The sequence below is a fragment of the Rhea americana genome, unplaced genomic scaffold (assembly GCF_003343005.1).
Source record: "Rhea americana isolate MKP2758 unplaced genomic scaffold, rheAme1 scaffold_28, whole genome shotgun sequence".
NCBI classification, from domain to species: Eukaryota; Metazoa; Chordata; class Aves; order Rheiformes; family Rheidae; genus Rhea; species Rhea americana.
Genome location: NW_028186401.1, coordinates 3,918,469 through 3,939,849, shown reverse-complemented (window position 1 = coordinate 3,939,849; position 21,381 = coordinate 3,918,469). Strand labels below are relative to the sequence as shown.

At 42.5% G+C, this 21,381-nt stretch overlaps 1 protein-coding gene across 5 annotated transcripts in view; it reads left to right on the top strand.

Moving 5' to 3' along the window:
* The first annotated feature begins 1,777 nt into the window (after nucleotides 1–1,777).
* CHD2 (chromodomain helicase DNA binding protein 2) overlaps nucleotides 1,778–21,381 on the top strand; it is a 61,856-nt gene continuing 42,252 nt past the window's right edge. Inside the window, exons 1-4 of one of the 5 annotated variants that reach the window (XM_085308636.1) lie at nucleotides 1,778–2,872; nucleotides 3,208–3,341; nucleotides 17,458–17,677; nucleotides 20,973–21,059. In XM_085308636.1, coding sequence (XP_085164762.1) covers nucleotides 3,280–3,341; nucleotides 17,458–17,677; nucleotides 20,973–21,059 — 369 coding nt within the window. In that variant the 5' untranslated portion in view covers nucleotides 1,778–2,872; nucleotides 3,208–3,279. Of the gene's footprint in view, nucleotides 2,873–3,207; nucleotides 3,342–17,457; nucleotides 17,678–20,972; nucleotides 21,060–21,381 lie in introns of those variants that run through there. The other 4 variants (XM_085308637.1, XM_085308638.1, XM_085308641.1 and 1 more) reach the window with 4 other exon arrangements.

Here is a 21,381-nt window from a genome sequence, read left to right as displayed (position 1 = left end):
MTTTCAGATTGTTTTGATGTTGGAGTGTATTACCTTTTTGGATGCTATTAAAGTAAGAAATGTTTTAGCTGATAAGCTCTAAAGGCAAGATAAATTTTATGAAATACTTGATTTAAAATGCTGTGGTTTTTGTTTTGAAAACCGTCTTCACTTTGCTACATCTTCCAATTTTTTTTTATTTTCTGTCTGTTTCTTTTGATGCTCAGATGCTCAGTGTTAGTTTTGGGGCTTGGTTGTGTGTGTGTGTGTGTTTTTTTTCTTTTTCCTTCAGAGTTTGCTCTGTTGTCAGGTTACTTCAGCTAAATTTTCTGAAGTAGCTTTAAGATGGAAATGATGCTAAGTGAAGGGTGGGCAGATACGGCAATTAATGTGTGTTCAAGGTCTCCTTGAGAAATTTTTCTTGTTCCTGGTACAACAGAGGTTTTCTTAACCATTTTTGTAACTTTTAGTTATATTTATTCAGTTGTGTGTGTGTACATAAACTTGGAACAGATTTCCTAAACAGCCTGCTCTATCCTAAAATTGTTCTCTACAAGTGCCCAGTATACCTCAGCCATTTGATGTAAACTTAGCTGCATGATACTGTACCATGTGTTTGAAAAGAAAAATGGAGTCATTTTTGATATTACTACAGATGTTAACCTTTACAAAGGAATTTTTAAATGTTTCTAATGTTCAAAAATTGGTTTCAAGRTGTTTTTTTGTGTGTGTGTGGTCAAATTCTGTGGATCAAATAGTGTAGACCTTTGTATGCCAGTTTCACCTGGTGGTTCATAGTCTGTCCTCTTTGTCTTATGCTAGAAGGCCAAGAAGACAAACCTGTATTGTGATAATCTAGATCTCAGAGGTTTCCTTTCCTTTTTTAAAAAAAACCAAAAAAACAAAAAGCCTTGTGTTTGACCATTTGACTTGCTCAGATGTTTTTGTAAATATTCAATTTTACCATAGTTGTCCATAACTGCTTAATCCAGCTATTCTGATTACACACACTTGCCTATTCAAGCTTGGTTTTGCCATGTGTTGTATGGTGGAATTGGATGCTGGGACCAGCCTCAAGGGTTCCATGTTCAAATGAGTGGATTTCTTTAGTGTTGTACAAAGCTGTTTGGAATTGTCTTACATAATGTTTTCAATTCTTGTAGTTCAGGTACAAGGGGTCTTCTATAAGTAATCAATAAACTAAAATTCTTTTAACATAGACTATGACAACACAGCATACCTGCTTAAACCTCTTGATTTGGAAAGGTGATAAGTTGTTGGAGGGAATGGATGGCAAGCATGTGGAGTAGGAGTTGAAAGGGAATATCTCGGTTCTACTGGTAGAAGACAGTGTTTTCAAGTTGTTGGAATACTGTGCCATTGATGGTCCCTATAGAAGTCCAAGATAGCGTRTTACCTCCTTCCTGGCCCGGTTTCCAGTGTCTTGTTGTGATGCTTACCTATATGCAAGAAGCCCCTGTACTTGTAAGTGTGTGGTTGCTTGTGGGAAGACAAATGGTAGACAGGATGCAAGAGGTATGGGGATGCTTAGGGCTCCTCCATTTTCTCCGTGATAGGTCGTCTTGATGCTCGGATGTTGTTTGTGGGAGCAATGGTTCCAAATGGAATTTGGTTTCTAATTCTGGATCTTGGCTATTACGTGGCTTTAAAAAGTAATTTGTCATGTTAAAATCTGTTAACTAGCACTAATGGGTTAAGAATGGGAATTAGAAATAAGCCTTAATGGAGTCAGTTTTATTTTACAGTAGTGCCTTCTCTTTACTGATTAAAATAGTGCAGCTTTTGGATTTTTGTTCTCAAGCAAAACCACTAGGGAGGCGCTGTCGAGTTGAGAAGGGTTATTAGCAAGCATGGGTTTTTCTTCRGTGTGTGTGATGCTCTTGTTTCAAGCTTTAGGTGTAAGTATTGGGTGTCAAATGGAAGAGCTGTTGTCTGGTGATACTATCACTTGAAGGAGGGGGGGGAAACAAAGCTCCCCCTTGGGTGGGGTTGACACCCAAGGTGGGTTGTTACTGACTGGATGGCGATTAGCTCCACTTCCATTCTTTCAAAATGGCTTGTAACAGCACCACTTCCTGTCCAGGGAGGAAGTAATTTTAGCCCAAGCCTTGAAATATTTAGCAAATCTTTAAAACAAAAAGAGCAAATTGCATTTCTTTTCGGTTTCAAAAGGGTGCCTGAGCCACATGGGGTTAAGGTGCCCCCTCAGCTGGGGTAGTTGGAAGAAGTGAGGGCTGTGGGGGGTAGCAGGCACCCTTTAGGTGGAGGCTATCTCTTTTTTTGGTAGAAATGAAGGGGTGGGTCTATGGTACATCACCTGAGTTGTGGGGTAAATGTAGAGAGTGTCAATCAAAGGCAGAGCTCAGAGCTGGGAAGGAGCTCTAGATGGCGGCTGTGCCTTAGAGAGAGCGCGCTCAGCTCCGTGCCTTCCCCAACACTTTACGCAACTTTCCCTAACTTTCGGGCAGCCTCAGGGGGCCCCCACAGCCCCTTGCCTCTCCTAGGCACTGATCGGGGGCTGAGCGGACCTTTTTCGGGCAGAAAAGCAGCTTTTGAGGGCTCCCTTTTCGTGCCTTGCTGGAAAGAAGAAGCCGTGGAGAGAGCCCAGGTCGTTGTTTTTCCAGCTTAGAAGCCATGGCGTACCTCCATTTTTGTGCGCTCTCCTAATGAGCTTTTTCCCCCGGACATTTTTGTACTAATTATCGCTTCTTTTGCTTTATCGGCAGCATATTTTTGGGATTAGAATATATATATTTTTTTCATTATCTGAAATTCGTATTTTATCATTCTGAGTCTAAATATTTTGGATCTAATGTTTTTCCACTACCCGCAACTAATATCGACTTGGTCCTGGCGGCGGTGCATGGATCAGGTAGGTGGGCAATTAATATTAATATTTTTTAGATTTCTGCCGTTTTGAATACTTTGATTTTCGACCGACTTGAGCTGTATTGGGATGACGCAATAAGATACAGAGATTATTTGCATCCAGTGTTACTTTGGGAAAGTTTGCAGGATGCTCCTCTACCGTGTTTATTCTCCGATTTTTCTTTTAAAARCGATTATTTGTTTCAAATCTCCGTTTTGCCGTGTTGATCAGTGTTGTGTATTGTTACAACAATATCGTTGCAGCGTCAGGACTTTGTTCCTGATAATGAAAGCCAGTGAAACGAACTGGGACCTTACCTTTCTTTCAACTTTTGACAGTAAATACCTGGGCACAGGACTTCAAAGCAAACAGACACCCCTGGCCCCCTCTTAATATTTAAGAATAAAAAGATGATGAGAAATAAGGACAAAAGCCAAGGAGAGGAGGGTTCAGTCCACAGCAATGCATCGAGGTATGATCTATCAACTTTCTTCTTTTTTTTTGTAAAACCTGTGAATACCCTGTTTACTTTGACAGCCTTGGGTTACTGTCAGTGCTTAATACAAAACATTTTACTGATTTTGCTTCCTTTTTAAGGAATGACCTTGAGATTGTTAGCATGCCACACCCTAATTTTTTTTGGTAGCAATTTCTGAAAGTTGTGTTGTGACTTAAGGGCCCATGTCATAGTCAAAAGGTAATGTACCTTTATTTGGGAGAGCCCTTTTCTCTGTATTATGTTTTTCCAGCTTTTGAATTTCAGTTTTTAGGTTTTTTGTGCTGTGAAAAATGACCTTGTCGGTTTAGCCATTGCTGCATTGCACCATTTTACATACAAGGCAAATTTTTCTTTGAAGAATCTCAGAAGTCTAAACTTTAACTGAGGGCCATACAGAAGCCTGGTGTAGTAGTAAATTATAGTAAATAGACACAAGAAAAAGTTACATGAATGAAAAAAAGCTCATTTTAAAATATAAACTGGAAAGTGCCTGTCTGTCTGATACCCCATACTTCAAATTTTATTTGGGCTTGTAGAACTTTGATACTGTTTCGGTATTTTAGAATATTTTGATACAATTTAACCAGACTTTTCCCAGCTGATGATAGTATTTCATATTATAAAATACAAACTGGGATTGCCAACAAGAGACTTGACATGGTTTGCCTGCTTGTTTAATACATTTTTGCTCAGAATGTTTTTTGTTTACTTTTGTCAAGTAAAGAGATTCTTTACAGATTTTTATAAACTTAACCTTGATTTAGGGAAAGTATGAAATACTGGAARTGTTTACGTTTGTTAGGCATACAGAAGTATAACTACTAAATTGCTTGTTTTGTATTTAATGAATTGGTTTATACAAAAATTGCAAATCTAAAATATGCATTATTGTTTYATAGTTTGTAAACATAGTTTCTCATTCTGTTAATTTTAATTAAATCATAGCCTGTTTCTTTTTTCTCTGATGTTTTTCTTGAATTATTTCTAAGTAATATGAATAAAAAATTCTGAACTGTCTGTATCAGATGTGCAGTATGTAAGGTTTTCAGATGTTTGAATAGTATTCTTGATGTCCATGAATATTAACCTTYCTTAAACATACAGACTTTAAATACTATGGGAATATGTATATTAAAAAAAATACTATCAAATCACTGGAACCTTCTAAAACTTGTATGTTATTCTGGGTATACTCAAACTGTAATCAAATTTAAAATCTTAGAGTGGATGTGGGTAAGTTTGTTTAATGTGAAATGTTCATTGTCTAAATTAGCTCCAAGGACTGTTGAAACATTATATACAGCACCTACATAGAGCTTGTATAATAATGCAGTTTAAGAATGCATCAAACTTTCAAACCTTGCTAGTTTTATATTACAGAAGTAGTGCATCTTAAATAATTGGAAAAAAAAGTCAAAACCTTTTTATTCAATGTTGTTCAGCTTATTTAAGTCTTTATGCTGCTTTTAAATGTGGTTTATCAGCAAAAAGCAACAAGAGGTACAATTTGTTAAGGAAATCTGAATTAAGGTGGTTTATTGGTGTTAAAACATTATGCTAAATATGAGATGAAATTGGAGACATCTAGCAGTACTGCCACAAAAAGGCCTTTTGATTTTTCTGTCCTGAGGGTATTATTTGCATAGTCTCACATGTGTTTTCATTGAAAGATTGCATTTAGCATGATCATTTATGTGTAACACCTGTTGTGTGAGGTGAAATGTTACCCTTTCTTTCTCCTTCTTTCACGATTTTTTCCTCAAAATAAACTTACTGTGGGTAATGTCCACTCACCTGAAGTGTGGGAACAATTGAACACAGGATACTTACAAGTGAGCCCTGTCGAGCTTATTTCTGAGTTGTGAGTCAGCTGAATGTCGTAAAATGTGCTTTACTTCCTGAGGTTGACTTTTAAGTTGTAGGGGAAATGATTTCTAGGAAGTAAAGCCACCAGTCTGCTTTGCTGTAGCCCTGAAGTGCCTTGATGTCTGCACATAACATGCTTCTGGCCGGTTTTCTCCGCAGTTGTGGGACTAGCTCAGAATATGTGTAAATATGTGAAGTTACRTTACATAATCTTTGATTGGAGGCTTGAGTGATGGAAATAGGTGGATAAGGTACATATGAGTGGTGCCATTTATCTGAGCTGGGGAAGCAAAAATTACAGGAGTGGAAAATGTGTTAAAGCTGAAAGAATACCATATCTGTATGGTACACAAGTACACTGGGGGAATGTACTTGGAATTGTGATTCTTACATTTCTAGGCCTAAGAAAGAAAAAAAAAAAAATCCCCGTGTGTTGAATAAACAAAACACCTTTGAGAAGTCTCTTGAAACAGACACTCTTGGAGGGGAAATCATCTTAACTCTTYACAGTAAGTTTGGAGGGTTACACATTCTTACGGCCTTTTCGTAGCAACAGCAGCGCCTCTCCTTTGCTATACTGGTGGTGTCCATAGCAGTGAGTCTTCACAAACTTAACACTGGCTAATTTTAAGTAACTGCCACCTRGAAGAGAAGTTGAGATGTTACTAATAACCACCACCAGTGTATGAGACTTTCATTAAATGAAAAATCCTGGTGTGTTTTCTAGCATCTTCACTGTTGCATTTTTAAARGGCAGATGTTACAAAGAGCATTTAATACATTCTTAATGCAACCCAACCTGTGTGTAAACCTCAGAAGTGCTTGAAATGCAGGTTAAGGTAATGCTTYTGTAAGCCCAGGAGTAGAGCTTTCGCACAGGGTAGTAGGTAACACGAGGTAGACGCATTGATGTAATTGCTACTGGGATCCATTGAGGGTCATTGGTTGCAKTTGCTCTCCTATGACTCCAAGTCTGTTGGAGAGGTGCAGAGCTGGGCAGACGGCTGTGTTTACATCTGGCGCTCAGCCTCTGCAGAACKAAAACAGCTTTTGGGGAAAATGGTGCTGATGGAGCAGATTTCGGGCGGTTTTCTGCTAAGGGAGCCGGAGGTATGAGGTCTGAAGCGGCGTTGTGTCTGCGGGCAGCCGCTGCAGGCTGCCAGGCGGCTCTGCAGCGAGTGCTGCAGCCGTCGCAGAGCGGAGCGCGCTCGTTTTATGTGGCAGCCATTTTATGGAGGTGCTGCTACACGCCAAAGAGGGTTTTGCGCCGGTGTGCAGGGGGGCAGACGGCGGCGTTAAAACAAGACCCGCTGCCCCCGGCTGCCGGTGAACGCAGAGGGCATCTCCCTTGGCTGCTGGCAGGGCTCGGAAAGCAGCTATCCCCCCCGGAAAGGAGGGGAGAAGCGCCGCAGCGCCTGGCATTTTGGTGCGGGTCCAGTGCAGTCACAAAATGGCTGTTCCTTTGTGCCGCATAGCTGACAGACGCACTGCATTGCACTGGGCGCGCTCCGAACGCAGCAGGAAGCTGCTGCTGGCGGGTTCAAAGGGCACCGCGCCGCGGCGGCGCCGGCGATTGGCCCGCGCGGCCGCCGGCGCCGGCTCGGCCCTGCCTGCGCGTGACGTCAGCGCGCGCGCGCAGCCGCCGCTCGCTCGGGTCCTGCGCCGCTCTGGGGTGTCACCGCTTTTCTCCTTATTTTTAGTTTTAATTTTTTTTCCTCTCCTTAGAGTGATGGCTGTTTGCAGAAGCGAAGCGGCAACTCGCAAGCGATGGGGGCTCTTTTTAGTACTTTTTCCCCCCCCTGCCCYGCCTCGAGAAACCTTTTGTTATTATTTTAACTTCCTAAGAAACCGCCAAGTATCCTAGTGTTCCTGCGACGCCTGGTCCTTCTAACGCCRCTGTGGTTTTCAGCATCGTTCAGTCAGTCAAACCCACTCTTTCAGTGGAAAATGCTTCATTCTTTTCACAGCTGATTTTGAGCTGAACGGAAGTGTGGACCRTGATTATTAAAATGTCTCTAGCCACTGACTTCACCTTTTCATCCTCCAAACTGGCCATCTGCTTTTTTTTTTTTTACTTTTTTCCTTTCTTTTTAGGTGTTGTGGCTATTATGCACATAYTACATTTTGCAGTTTCATTTACACCAGCGGCATCTTTAACGAGGGCTCCCCGCCTTTAAGTTTTAACCATTTGGTTGTCATGAGGCCTTTCTTGGAAGGGGAAAATTCTTGATCAACGCAGCACAAAGAACGTGCAAGGAAATCAGTGAATCGCAATGTCATCTGTATGGAGCACAAAACAGACTGTTCTTGTTTTGCTTTGCTACTGCTGTTTTACATTACCCTTCCTAARGAAATGTCGTGTCTAATTACAAACACAATTCTGAGACTTCAAACTTCTGTTTCCTGTTCTGCAATTGCTGCCAGAAATGTATGCAATATATACAATACTACAAAGAAAAAGAGCGAGTGAAGGGGGGAAGGGAGCTAACCAACTTCAAGAAGCTAGATTTGATGAGATTTTTTTTAACCTCTGCTGGATTATATCTTTTAAATTTCATGCTAATCAAATTCTTTATTTTTTCTAATCAAATTCTTTATTTTTTCTAATCAAATTCTTTATTTTTTCTAATCAAATTCTTTATTTTTTCTAAATGCATGACTGTTTTGCTGAGTAAAAAATGGGAAAATGGGAATGAGGAACTCACCTAGGCAATTTTGTTTATTGCGGTGACAAAGTATACTTTGGCTGGATATTGTACTCTGTACACATGCATGCACACATACCCCCACACCACTCTTGCCTAAATTTATTACTGCCTTCAGCCAAGACAGTTTGCCATGGCCAAGAGTGTAGATTACAGCTGGTGTTCTGCTTTCTGTTGGGTTGCTGTTTCACCTGCTGTACAGTGAGAGCAACAGCTGTCCTTATCGTAGCCTTTCCCCATTTCCTATATGAGCTGAAGCCAAATCCTCCCACAGTTCAGGAAGAGAATTTCATGTTGCAGTGAGACAGAGGTCATATCCCAGCTGATTTTAGCAGTATGTAGGGCACAGCACGTGGGAGGGCACTGAGCCTCATATATGTGTTGGAGCGGTGTGTTTTTTAGCGTTTGGTCCAGAATAACCGTATAGGTGCAAGAATTTTCATTAAAGCAAACATCTCTACTGTTAACTTCAAATTGAAGTGGACTTTCAGAATGCTTGGAGGGAGGGCAAGGAAGGTACTGGATGCTAAATACTGATCTTGCAAGGTCAGTGTAGGGGGGAAAAAAAGGGTCCTTACCCTGTTACTTCCGTGTTCCTCTCCTACTTTGTGAAAGCTATTCATATGGTTAACAGGTTACTAAATTGTGAGTCTGCTTAGGAGGGATTTTTGCAGCAGCATGTCTGACTTTATACAGGCCTATTACTCCTAGTTTTAAGGAGCCGATTAGGGTACCAATAGCAGATGCAGTGTGACTAGCCATATGATTAAGCACCTGGGATTGATAGCTGGCTTACAGTGTCTGAACTGAGGCTCCTGATGCCATTGCCTTCTTTTGATCTCAAGACAGCTAAAGCAAACGTACTCTGGGAGGATATGGTAGCCTAGGCTGTTGTTGCATCTCCTGGAGATGTGTAACACCCACTGTACGTTAGTGTTCCACTTTGCAGACAAAGCAGGCCTGATAGGAAGTGCACTGTTAAATTAGGTTGTCGGTTTTGGAGATCAAGGAACACTCCACATCTCCTGTTGCCAGTAGCTGAAATCCAGCTCAAAAAGGTGGAAATAAGGGATGAAGGTCTCTGCTGTATTATTTTTTTCCTTCAAGGAAAATAAATATAACCAGAATGGCAGCTGGGYGAGGGGGGAATAGCCTGGATTAGGGACATAATTAGGTATAAGCAGCCTTCTAGCTAAGAATGTGCTGTCTTACTGACATGATGTCTGTCTTAGGCTCTTTTGCTATGTTTTTATTAAAAGATAYATGCTGAAATGCCATTTCATGATACTTTTGCCACAGGTAGTGGTGTACTTGTAAAGACTGTCTTTAAAGTCTCTAAAGCATCCTTTAGTCTTTTTTGGTGTCAGCTCAGTAAACTGATGTCTTAGTGACTTGTAGTGAAGCTTTTGTAAGTCTGTCGTGTTGTTAAAGTCTCATTTTCTTGGAGCYGGGAGTGTCTTGAGGATCCATAAACAGCAAAACGTGGCTGAGTCTTACCAAATGTGCAGTAGTTTTTATTACATCACTGCCTGTGTAGTGCTGCTGCTAAATTATAATTTTGAATATATGACTTGCCTGTGGGGTGAGATCATCCATTATAGCTTGTGTGTTCTTCTGGTCTTTGCTTCTAAGTCTTCCCCCCCCCCCCCCCAAAAAAAAAAAAAAGGTCTGATTCCTTTCTGGTATTGTGCTGGTAACTTCTCACATGGGGTTTCAGCTTGGCAGGGCTTCTGTGAAGTATTTTTGCCAAGTGCTGAATACTTCACAGCAGTGATACTGAACACTTGCTCATGAACCTTTACCCCAGCTGTAAACAGGTCTGTTGCAATGTGAAGAATATGCTCATTCCAGCACACCTAGCTCCTTAAGGAATATTGCGCTGTAATTATTTGGGTTTCTCACAGGTTTTTTTGTTAGGTATAGATTGCTTAGTATAATTGCTAATATATTAATTACAGAAAACATCTAGGCTCTTTCCTGGGGAGGAAATACAGAGCTGATGCCAGTTGTAGAAATCTGAATGTAATGGGTATCTGTAGAATGAAGGCTTAATGATCAATCTTAGATCTATTATTTAAAAACTTGTTTTAACAGTCACTGAGCATGAAATCCTCTGGTCAGGTCTAGTTCCCTTCTGAACTTAAGGCAGTTTGGAAGCAGGAAGGAATTTCTGTATCTTCATATTTTGTTAATAATTGTAGATCCCAAATTTCCGTGTCACTGCATTTCTTTTAATTAAACCATTAACTCTCAAAGGAAGTTTGCAAATCTTATAAGGGGGGAAAAACTCTTTCTGTACTAATTTAAACCTAGCTCATGAGCGCAGTCCGGCCTCCTCCTGAAGCATCTACTTGTTCTTTACAAAAAATCTGGTGCTGACTGTACAGAGTTGCCTTTGTGCTGGCCATTGAGCTCTAGCCTGGCTGTCCTCCCACGAGACAAAGCAGAGGCTGTAGTTTGGATGGATAAGGGACGTGGTGAATTAATCCCTGCCCTGTTATCTCAGCCTTACGGAAATGTGTGTTGCTATTCTGCTCCAAAGTATGGACATGCTCCTTTCTTTGTGCAGTTACTAGGATGTTCTCAGCAGTGGGTGCTGCCCGAGTGGGAACAGCACCAGGAGCAAGCCTGAGTCGTCCTGCAGCGGCTGGTGAATGTAAAGCGTTGTAACAYGTGGCCGCATTCCTGGGGGAGAGATGTGTCCTCTTCAAAGTCCGGAGAACTGCAATTGTACCCTCCTTTCACTAGGAGGGAAAGGGAAGGATGCTGCCTTTGGAGCTTCTCAATGGCACTCCTTAATCAAGCAGACAGGCTTTGGCTCCTTTTGTAACTATGCTGGATTTTTTTTTTTTCTTCTCCTGCTGAACATCCCAGGCATTTTCAGCCTGTAGCTCAAAGATCAGAGGGTGAGAGAGACCRCTCTCCCAATCCTGAATGAACTGCTAGGTTCGCTTTATTATGCAAGTGGAGTGTGGTGTCTTTGTAGTGGGGAAAAAAAAAACTTGGAAAATGCTTGTCATTCAAGATAGTCCAGTGTGCTTTACAGGAAGCTGGAGCAGAGCGATGAAGGATATATTTAGCTCACTATGTGCTCAGGAATTGCTCTGCCTTCGGAATTCAGGAATTCTGTGCTGGAGAGAGTAGTGGTGTTGGCCAGAATATCTGTGAAAATTTCTCTTCTCCTCCTCCCCTACCAGTCCTTTGAGGTTGACTTGAAACTGGCACAAACCAATTCAGATGACTATTTAGATAGGATACCTGCTGAGTGCCTAATCCCTTYGTTGTTACAGTAGCACCATGGCCCTACTGTTTTTATTGCTGTATAAATGTAATTAACACACACAATTTGCAAGCAAAGTTTGCAGTCTTAATGGAAAATGTGTCCATTCTCCATGGTAACTCTCTATTTGCTGATTTCAGGGAAAAAAGCTACTTATCACAGAAAATGAGGTTGGGGAATTACTTTTCTACCTCTGCCTCACCCTTTCAGTTGCTGTCCTTTGAAGGGCATGTTGGGTATCTGGTAGGAGGGACCTTGTAGTCCTGGGGACYGTTTGTGCTCCTTGTCAGCCAGTCCGCAGTTGGCCAGACTGCGGGTGTGCAATGCGCATGTTCAGAGTTTGAGACTTGCTTCTAAACTGCATAAGGAGTTTGTCAGTATCTAGCGTGTTTCAGTTTCTTAAATTCCTATTTTGAACCAGGTTATTGATGCAGAGCTGGAAATGTGTGAAGTGTAAGGGTRTTGCTAGGTAGAAGAGCAGGAACTTTTTTTTTTCTCCCTCCCCCTTTCCTCCATTTCCATTTTGYCTACAGGAAATAAGCTGGGGGAAGCTCTATCATTAACTTAGCCTTCTCAACTATTACCACCAAGAAAATATTTGCCTCAGGAGACTGGCGAGCAGCAATTACTCTTTTTAATAGGCTTTCAGAATAAAGTAGAAAGGGGGGATGAAATTGTCTTCAGTATCACGGTTTGTACCATTCACTTAGCTCTCACACAAGTTCAGAAGCTCCCATGAAGTTCTCATTTCTGTTGTCTCTGTATTGCTGCTTTTTCTTCAAATGATCTGTAGTCAGAATCAGTCTGCTGTTCCCCTCAGTTTCTTGTTTAGTTTAGACCATGAGGTTTTCATGGTTTGGAGCTGCTGTATGTCTCAGCTGCATGCGTCAGCGTTAACTGATGATACTTGTTTGTTTTCAGTAAATACAGATGTTGCGTATGTATTTGTATGCAACAATAGGGAACACAGCTCTTACAGATCCACCAGAYTTGCTTCAAATGAGATGTTAAAGCTGCATGAGGTCCAGCTGGGTCACTGGGTTAGCAAACTCTGCTTCCTCGCTGCCCCTTTACTTGCAGGACAGTTCACGTGTAGGTCACTTTGGGAACATACGACTGAATAGTTTTGAATTGGTGGTCTGCACTGGCTTAGCTATCTTTGCTTTGAAGTAAATCCAGGGTGACTTCCACGAATGGTGCTGCTGGCAGACGAGTGAGGCTGGTAGTGCTTGCTGGAGAGCTGTGGCGGATGAGAAACTTCTTTYACTGGTAGAGCTGCATCTGGCAGATATATCTGGTCTGAAACATTTATGTCCATATAAAACAAAGTGTCCTGCTCACTTCAGACAGTATCAACTCAGCTGCCCACTGCTGCACTCTTGGTCAATAACGAAATTGTAATTATGAGTAATAAATCTGGTGGATTTACCTGCAATTTTAAAATGTTATTGCAGGTAGCAGGTAGCCCTGTGCTTCTGCCAAAGGTTGTCACACAGTAGGAAAGGCTCCTTAATCTGCAKCAGGTTTTTTGACCCTCACAGTGACAGCAGATTTCCCTGGTGCCAAGGACCTCAGGTGGCCAGGCTGGGCTGCTGGCTGCTGTGYGGAAATGGAAGTCTCATCTCCCCCTTTTCCTCTGCAGCTCTTCTGTTCTGCCAAACTTCCACTGCTGTGGTCTGAGCCTGGCTCTACTTTAACTCATTAAGCCAGTAGAAAACTCTTCTGCAGTTTTTCTGGCCTCTTCTGCTGATGCATTGGTAAGTTAGTGGCTTGTGGAGGAGCCCAGTGAATGCTGGGGCCAGCAGAAGCTGTGTGCTGTGAGAAGATGAATAGTGAACGCAGGATGGATGAGAGCAGGCCTGGGTGCCTGCCAGGTACCTGCTTTTTACCTTTTGGTGGCAGCAAGCTGAGATGCGGTTGGACAGCTGGGCATCAGTTTTCCGCAGGATATCTGAAGCTTTGTCTGCCATGGATAAAGATTAAGCGTGTATTTGCCTGAGGAGAACAGTAAACATGGTTTTGGATAGTGTCTGGTGCTCAGAGTCTACACCAAAGACCATTCTGAGTCTGCCCTAGGGGTTATTCCATTGACGGGGAGTTCAAGCTAAGGTTGCAAAGCCCAGCAGAGCATTCCTGTTTGGATTCAAAATGGTGGTGTGGTGCATTAGTAACAATTTTTAAAGCTAAATTGGGCTTGGCTTGTAGGAAGATCTTGGGCCATTAATACTCGCTTATTCCGCTGGCTGAAATCAAGATCTGGCCATGAAAACTCAGACCTGTAGAGTTTCAAGCAGAATGCTCTCAGTAAGAGCCATTCCTTTGTCAGCTCTTAATTCCAGAAACATATTTCTGGTTGTTTTYGGAGGGACTCCTTCTCTGGTGTGTTCTGAAAATGTAACTACTGTTTATGCTTGCTTGTTAAGAGCTTTTAAAAATGTTTTGTTAATGCTAGCATGGAAGATCCCTTATAAAATGAAATCGTAYTCCTCAGATGTGAAATATTAAGTGGTAATGCAGGAGGCTTCAGGCATGCTGTAATTGCCTTGTAAACTTAGATGCCTGATTGTAAAGGGTCTTATCACTGCCATTCAGCTAGCTATTTCTTGGAAGGAGCGTTTCCTTCTTGGTAATTTTTTTTTTTTCCTCAAGTCAGGAGCTGCTTCTTAATTAAAACGGAATTACAGCCTGAAGTACTTAGAAGCAATGGGAACGTGTTTTGCTGAGTCTTAGTGGATCTGAATTTTTATAGGAATTTCTCACATTAGTAAGGGAGTTATTCAAGGTCCAACTGTAGTCTTGCTGGTGTCCATAGGTGTTTACTGAATCTGGAGGGTGCTGTGGGTTCATTGAACGTGATTTTGAGACACACTAGTTTAAAGCTTAGTTGAAAGTAGGTTGTCTTTGGATATTAATTTAGGGTCATTAAAGCAGGGCATTTTCTAAAAATAGGCTTAGAAAGGGATTAAACCTCTGATTACATACAACTGTAAGGATTGATTTGACCTATAACGTTGCTAATCCTTTTTACCTTACTGGCAGGTAGAAAGACTTCTGATTGTGTCAGTGATATTTAGAAGGGACCTTCTGTGGAATTGTGCTTTTTAATTGTTTTCATTCTGTGTTTCAATATAGAATTGAAGGCAAACACATGCTCTTTTTTTTCTTGATAACAGGATTTCTAAGGTTTTAACAAAATGAATTATTTGTAGCAACCTTCAAAAGGACATACCATTTTCTATCTATTTCCTTCCRTAACAGGGCAAGTGCATATGTACCTGTACATGATCTGTCACTAGAGAAATCATCCTATTTTCAGATGACATAATTCATGTCTAGGAAAAAGAGTAATGGTGGTACCCAGATACGCTGTAAATAATAAATATGATAAATGGATATTTTTGTGTAGAATGACTGTAATACAGCTTAGGGCTGTGAGAAATAAAGAGCTCCAGAGTGGGAGGAGACCAATAATTAATGTTCAGCCTTTAAACAAATAACTGCCAATACTGTCTGGCCTCAGTCTAGCCTGTGTTGTTACAACTTCTTCCAGCTATTGCTAATAAATCTGCTTGAAGAAAAAATATTTTCTTATTTTGTGTGTCCCTGTTGGAAAACTTCAGCTTTTGGAGCGTCAGATGCCAATTTATTTCAACCAAAACCTGATGTTGCCACTTTAGATCGTGACAGTGGAAAGTTGGATGTCTTTGGTTCTCATACTTCTGTGAAGGTCAGGCCCTCATCCTGATGTTCAGTGGGAAGGCCGGGTGGCTTATGGGAGCCTCCATGGGATGGTGTGGAAACTGTTCTGCTTCCCATGGAAATGGGGTTCCCAAGAGCTATGGAAGTATAGTTTTCTTGACTGTTGCGGCAGTGTTGCCTAATAAAAATCCATCAGTTTTCTTGAAAAAACATAGAAGTTTGAAAATGCCCCAACAAAGAAGTTTCAGCACTTACTTCAAGTAGACTGTTGCAAAATAATGTGGTTGAGTTGCAGTTTGAGAGCAAATGCCAGCAGGTTCATGGATATATTTGATGATGACACATCAGGAAAGACTAGGGGAGAGGTGGATGAGAAAGAAGAAACGTGGCTGATGCTGGCAGGTGGCAGAGCAAAACTCATAGCAAGTAGAGAGCAAGTCTGCGAAGGGTTTCAGTAGACAAGTACAAGGAGTGGGAGCTCCAATGATTTAAAAAAAAAAAAAATGGACAGGGAAGCAAAAGCCTGTGGGAGGACGTGAGGCGTTTGGAGTGATGGGCTTCGGCGCTGGACTGTGCCTTTGGTTTGTAGGGATAAGGGTGGACAAACACCAGGTACCAGAAGGCCTGGAAGGACAGTAGTTYGACTTGATTTTCCAGCTCTGCTAGGAGAGAGCAATATGATACCTCTGTGTCTTTCGAAAACAAACTGGGACAATGAAGAACAGCAAGCAGCAGTGACAACTCATCCTCAACCCTTTACTGAAGAGGCATCGCTACTGAAAAGGCATCGCTTCTGTTGCTTTGGGTTTTGAAATTTTAACTCTCGGGTATTTTCCCCTTCTATGCAAATACAAAGTTCTTCCACTTCAGGACTTGCGACCAAACACAGCAGCAGCCTCCACAGTAATGAAGCTGTAAGATGGTGGAAGAAATTGCTGTGAAATGGCGGCTGGGAGCTTGGCTGCCTGCCCCGCGCTGAGGGATTTCTGGATCAGGCTCCCGCGCTCGGCTGCTGCCCTCTGCCCGCTCCGTGGGAAAGCGCAGCCGAGAGCTCCCGCAGCCCTGCGGGAAGGCAGGGACCGGCTCGACTGAGGCGTCCCCTCCCGGGGTGTTTACTTCCCTAGGAAAGCCCTTTCAGATTTTAAAAGAGTTCAAGAATTTTTATCTGGGAGTAGAATATTTCATCMCATGTTGTACATTAGTCCTATTCGCAGGTGGGTGTATTTACAAATACTACTTGACTGTGTCAGAGATGCCTACATTACATACACTGATTTCTGCTTTTTTCTTTCATGTAATTATATTCATGTTTTTACTTTGTGTTTTTTTTTTTTGATGTGTGAATCTGAGTAGAGCCTTTGCATTTTGTTGCTCCTGTGTAAAAGGCAAAATATTAAAAATCTGCTTTACCTCTGAAGTTTTTCTGACTCTTCTTTTCATGATGATGTATTTGGAAGATAATACGAAAGTATCTAGCTGGAGATCAAGATCTTGCYTGAAAAGAAATGCTCCTTGTTCAAGATGTTTACAGTCTCATTGCTGCACTCCTTCTTAGTTTGTGACACAGTGGGATTTGTAATGCAACCTTCTGCTTTCCTTACTAGCATGCAGGTTGTATGTTTTAATGAGTTTTCCATTTTGATTGGACTTTAAATGGAAAAGAAGTATATTCTATTGGAGAAGCTGGTCAAAGGTAACGAGTATTCTGGCCACCTAAGAGAATAGTTAAATTCAAAACCAGCTTGGCCTCCTGTTTTTTGTTTGCTTTTGCAGAGAAGCTTGCATTTTGAGTATGTAAATATTTTGTGTGTTTAACCTATTTTAATGTAAATATGCCAAACATCAAAAATAAGAAAAATATACCTCTTTGATGTTCAGCTCCTGTTATTGCACACTAAGAAATGTGATCTTCACAGCATTAGTGTAATCCTTCAAGCAAACTCCCTCGGCTGGCTACCTGTACAAGCCTGTTTCTGCTGTTCTGCTGCTGAATTGGCTCTTTTTATAAGAACTGTTAAATTTACCAATATGTACTATTATGCATATGGTATTTGATGCTGGTTTCTTTTTGAAATGGGATGTTGGATTTCCAGGCTGTAGCACTCTCCAGGTAGTGGACGGCCTGGACCAGAGCCTTTACCGCGAAGGGGAGAGTCCCTGGGCACTCCACCCACCATGGACCTTGCTCTTTCTTGCGCTGAGCTAGATGGCTCCTCCCGGGAGGTCCCGTGCTGGTGGTGCTGTTGGTGCTGTTCTTTATGGTGCCAGCCCTGGTTTTGTTTGGTTGATGAGCAGGAGATGCAGGTCTGGAGCCTCTGCTCTCTCCTGCATGTTAAACGCTTGTCCTGTCCTGGGAAGGAATCGCATCCGCTTCGATGCGGTAGYGCAGGGTACCTGCATTGGGCCGTGTGGTTAACGCTTCCACGTAGGTTAGCCCAAACCTACTGTTGCAGCTTGGGTGAGACTCAGGTTTCTCGCTGCGTATGTCGAAGCTGTGGCAGTACAGTTAAAATGTAATCTCTTCTCTCTCTACCATCAGTCACTCGGCATCTGAAGAAGCCTCTGGCTCGGACTCTGCGAGCCAGTCTGAAAGTGAGCAGGGCAGCGAGCAGGGCAGCGAGTCAAACAGCAGCTCGGAGTCCTCCGAAAGTCAGTCTGAATCCGAAAGTGAATCAACGGGTTCCAAATCCCAGCAGACCCCTCCTGAAACCAAAGAAAAACCGGCCTCTAAGAAGGAAAGGATAGCAGATGTTAAAAAGGTACTGCCCCTGGCCGCTGTGCGTAGCTGTGTGCTACTTATCCCTCTGCCCACCAGAAAAGGCAGATTAACAGAAGAAGAAAAAATGTTAACAAAACCATTTCTGAGTTTTCCATTTTGCTGGCCTTGTGAATGCACGTGGACCAAGAGCCTCCTGCTTTGGCTTCCCCAAGTTGCTCCTTGGCCCTTTGGTCCTTGTGTGCAGTGCCCTGCTGGGGTGACTTTTGTGAGCAGGAGCTCATGTGTGTTTGCTGACCTGACATCCCTTCAGGTGCTGGATGGGAAGTGATGAGGCTGACTGGTGCAAGTGATAGGCAGGTGCCTCTCTGTCACCTGTAAATGGCCTTGTCATTCATTTCACCTGTTCCCTCTCCCTCCATCTTTCCACTTGTCTTTTCTGTCTGTCCTCTCTTAGGAGTAGTAAAGCTTCCTCATGGAATATAACCAAGAAAACGCATGTGTAGGAATCAAGTCAGTTTGGTTTGTTTCTATCACTACCTGTTCTTTCAACCCTCAAAAAAAAAATAAAAAAAAAAAACTTTCATTAGTAACATCTAGAACAGTTGTCTATTTATATATCTAAGATATCTTAGTTGTGTGGCTTTTTTGCCTAGTCACCCTTTAGCAGGCCTCTCCCACATAGCTTGGTTTGACCTCTTCATATTGTTATGGGAGGAAAAAGGACTGTAGTTCTCAAATGTCTGTGGTGTCCTTATGGTTGGCATTGCACCTCCCAGAGCAGAAGTTGAGCTGTAGTTACCTGCTTTGCTTGAGGAATGGAGGCACTTGATTAACGCAGTGCAGAGTGAGAAAGAAGAGCCCAAATGCCTGTTTGGAGATAGGAGCGTGGTGAACTGAATTTAGATGAAGGGGAAAAGATCAAGTTAGGTCAGTTATGTTTTGTTTGTGATGTTAATGATCCTGGTCTTCTCAGCTGTGGATTGCAGCTTGATTATGAGTTTTTTTTTTTTTTTTTTGAGAAAGTTGCTATGCATGTTAAGACTGAGAAGGCAGTGGTTTAAGCCTGGGTTCCCCAGATACCTGCAAGGCAAAAGTGAAGGATTTTGTTACTAGCAAGTGTAGTTCTCCCCCATATAAATCTGCAGGCTGCCTGCTCAGGTCATGCCACATCTCCCATGTTCAGGCCAGCAAGGAAGGATGCTGTGGTAGGGAGTTGTGGTAATGCAACGTTCAAATTTCTGTTTTATTGTCAGTAAGTGGGGACTGAAGGAAGTCGTCTCTTCCTCTGTGAGCTTCTRAAAGCATGTCCCTGACAACAAAGATTAAAATTATCCTGGGAGGGAGTACATCTATACACAGGATGATAAATCAGCATGAACAAAACATGGAAAGGTCAGCACACCCTCTAATAAGAAAGCTTCTCTCTCCCTTAATTTGCCTGTTACTGGGTGTTTCCCTTAACAAGGTTTAACCACTTAGGCATGTTGATACCTGTTCTCCTTGAATAACCAATGCAATTAATTGTTAAATTGTTGTTTATATTTCTGTCCAAATGCACCCAAAAAGATGAGGTTAATTTGTGTTAGATGCTATGCAGATTTGTCAGGGGAGTCAGTCCCTCATCCAAAACCCATGCTATTTAAAAGATGAAAAAAAATAATCTTCATTAGGACTTTAGGTTTGTTTTCTTTGATGGGGTGTGGAATAAACAAGCTCTGTTTTTGTTTTTGTGTTTTTTTTCCCTCTTCTTCTCTGTACTYGCATGCCCAACAGATACATGCTTCAGGAGCCTGCCCATTGTAATGTTACCTCATTACACCTTTAAAGGTAGCAGAAGAACATAGACTGCAGCCTTGCATTCATCATGCTGTCAACTTCAAGTCACTGCTATATCTGGCAGTGTGTTTTGATTTGCTGCCCGTGGTTTGCACAGATGCTTGGAGACTGGAGGGAGGGGGAAGCAGAAGGAGAATGGATAGGTTTAGAAGTCTTTAGAGGATAAACTCCCCTGAGGGGCAAAGCAGAGGGATTGTCAGTGTGGATGTCCAAGAGGTGTATTAGTAGTTCATGTTTACCCTGTAGAGCTGCTGATGTCCTATGCCACCAGCACAGCTCTGCCTTCATATCCTTTGGGTCATCAGTTTTTGTTTCCTCCTTTTCCTTCTCTTTTCCTGTGTTCATCCAGAGAGAACAGATGCATGTTTTTGTGTTAAACTATTATAGGCCTGGTTACAGCAAACATGGCTCTCAGAGCACAACTGTTCCCAGTAACCGGCTCTGCATGTCTACGTGTACTGCACTGCCAAACCGCATTCGCATCAGTGCATTCAGGAGAAGAACTGGCAGCCACGCTGCCTTGCCTCGCCGGGGTACACGGTGCATGGGGTGGCAGGAGGCATCAATGGGGCAGTGATGTTCGAGGTGCCCTGTGTCCACAGGATATTGCAAGAAGGGACTGGTCCAGACTTTACCCATGTGGTGCTTGTGGTCCAGCTATGCAGCTGAAGCCAGTTTGAGGAGCTTGTTCCAGGAAAGTAGCACAGCAGCCTCTGCCTGTAATCAAGACCAAATACTTCTAGGTGCTGCAGTATAGTACCTGCAGGGTGAATTCTTCCCCTGGTGCAGAAGAGCCAAATTAAAGCTGTGAGCAGGCTGCAGGAGAGGCTTTATTGGAAGTRCTGCACGGCAGTGTGAGAGTAACAGAGTTCCCTTGCCTTCCTSTAGGCAATCAGAAATCCAGCTGCCCCCCTTATCACAGGCTGGAGGGGATTCCTGGCTCCTGCCTCTGCCCCCCAAGTCCTTTTACCATCCAGGCTGGGGTACAGCCTTCYCTGAGCTTTGGCACTGTTGAAGTTGCTGCTAGTGACTATATGTCGCTGTGCTCTTTGGGTGGGGCTTTCCCTAAGGAAAGAGATGGGGGTGAAAGCTGTTGGTGACAATGGATCGTCCTTTTTGTGTTGATGGGTCCGTTCTTTCCATGTGCAGGTTGTTGCCTCCTTAACTTCTGCACTTAACCTGATGCCTGCAGAGACTGGATGTTTCAAAACCCTGTCAGCCTAAATGCGCTGGGAAGTATTTTGTAGCTCGGGAGAAAGATGAACCAGTATGAAGATAATGCTGAGATAAAACATGCTGCTTTAAAGCATTACCAAATAGCCCAAAATAATCATAATCCTTTTCAGTCAGGTTTCTTAAGTGCCCACCTACTGGTCACCACTACTAAAAGTCTGTAATGGTTCTAAAYTGATTTTTCAGAAACTCACTATCAAACCTCTCTAAAATGACAGAAATAATTGGGGTGAAGCAGGCCTTCTGATGGTCTGTTTATTTTGCAGATGTGGGAAGAATATCCTGATGTTTATGGGGTTAGGAGGTCAAACCGAAGCAGACAAGAACCATCGCGATTTAATATAAAAGATGAGGTAAGAAAAAAAAAAGAAAAAAAAAAGATGAGGGATTACTGAACATATAAAAACAAACAAAACCACCCAAAAGAACAAAGGCAGTTGTCATCTGCATCGCATTGTAAACACTGAGTTCTAGCTTGGTTCATGGATGTTGGAGCTCACAATTAAGATCCCAGTCCTGCAGTTGGATCCTCTTGGCCTGAGACCTCTGGAGTCAGTGGGACCCTGCGTGGGCTATAAGATCTGCATGCACTGATCTGATTGCTGGAATGGGGCTTAATGCAAGTCATGCTCTGCTGTAGAAACACCTACTGGAGAGAACGAGTCTGTAAAAAAA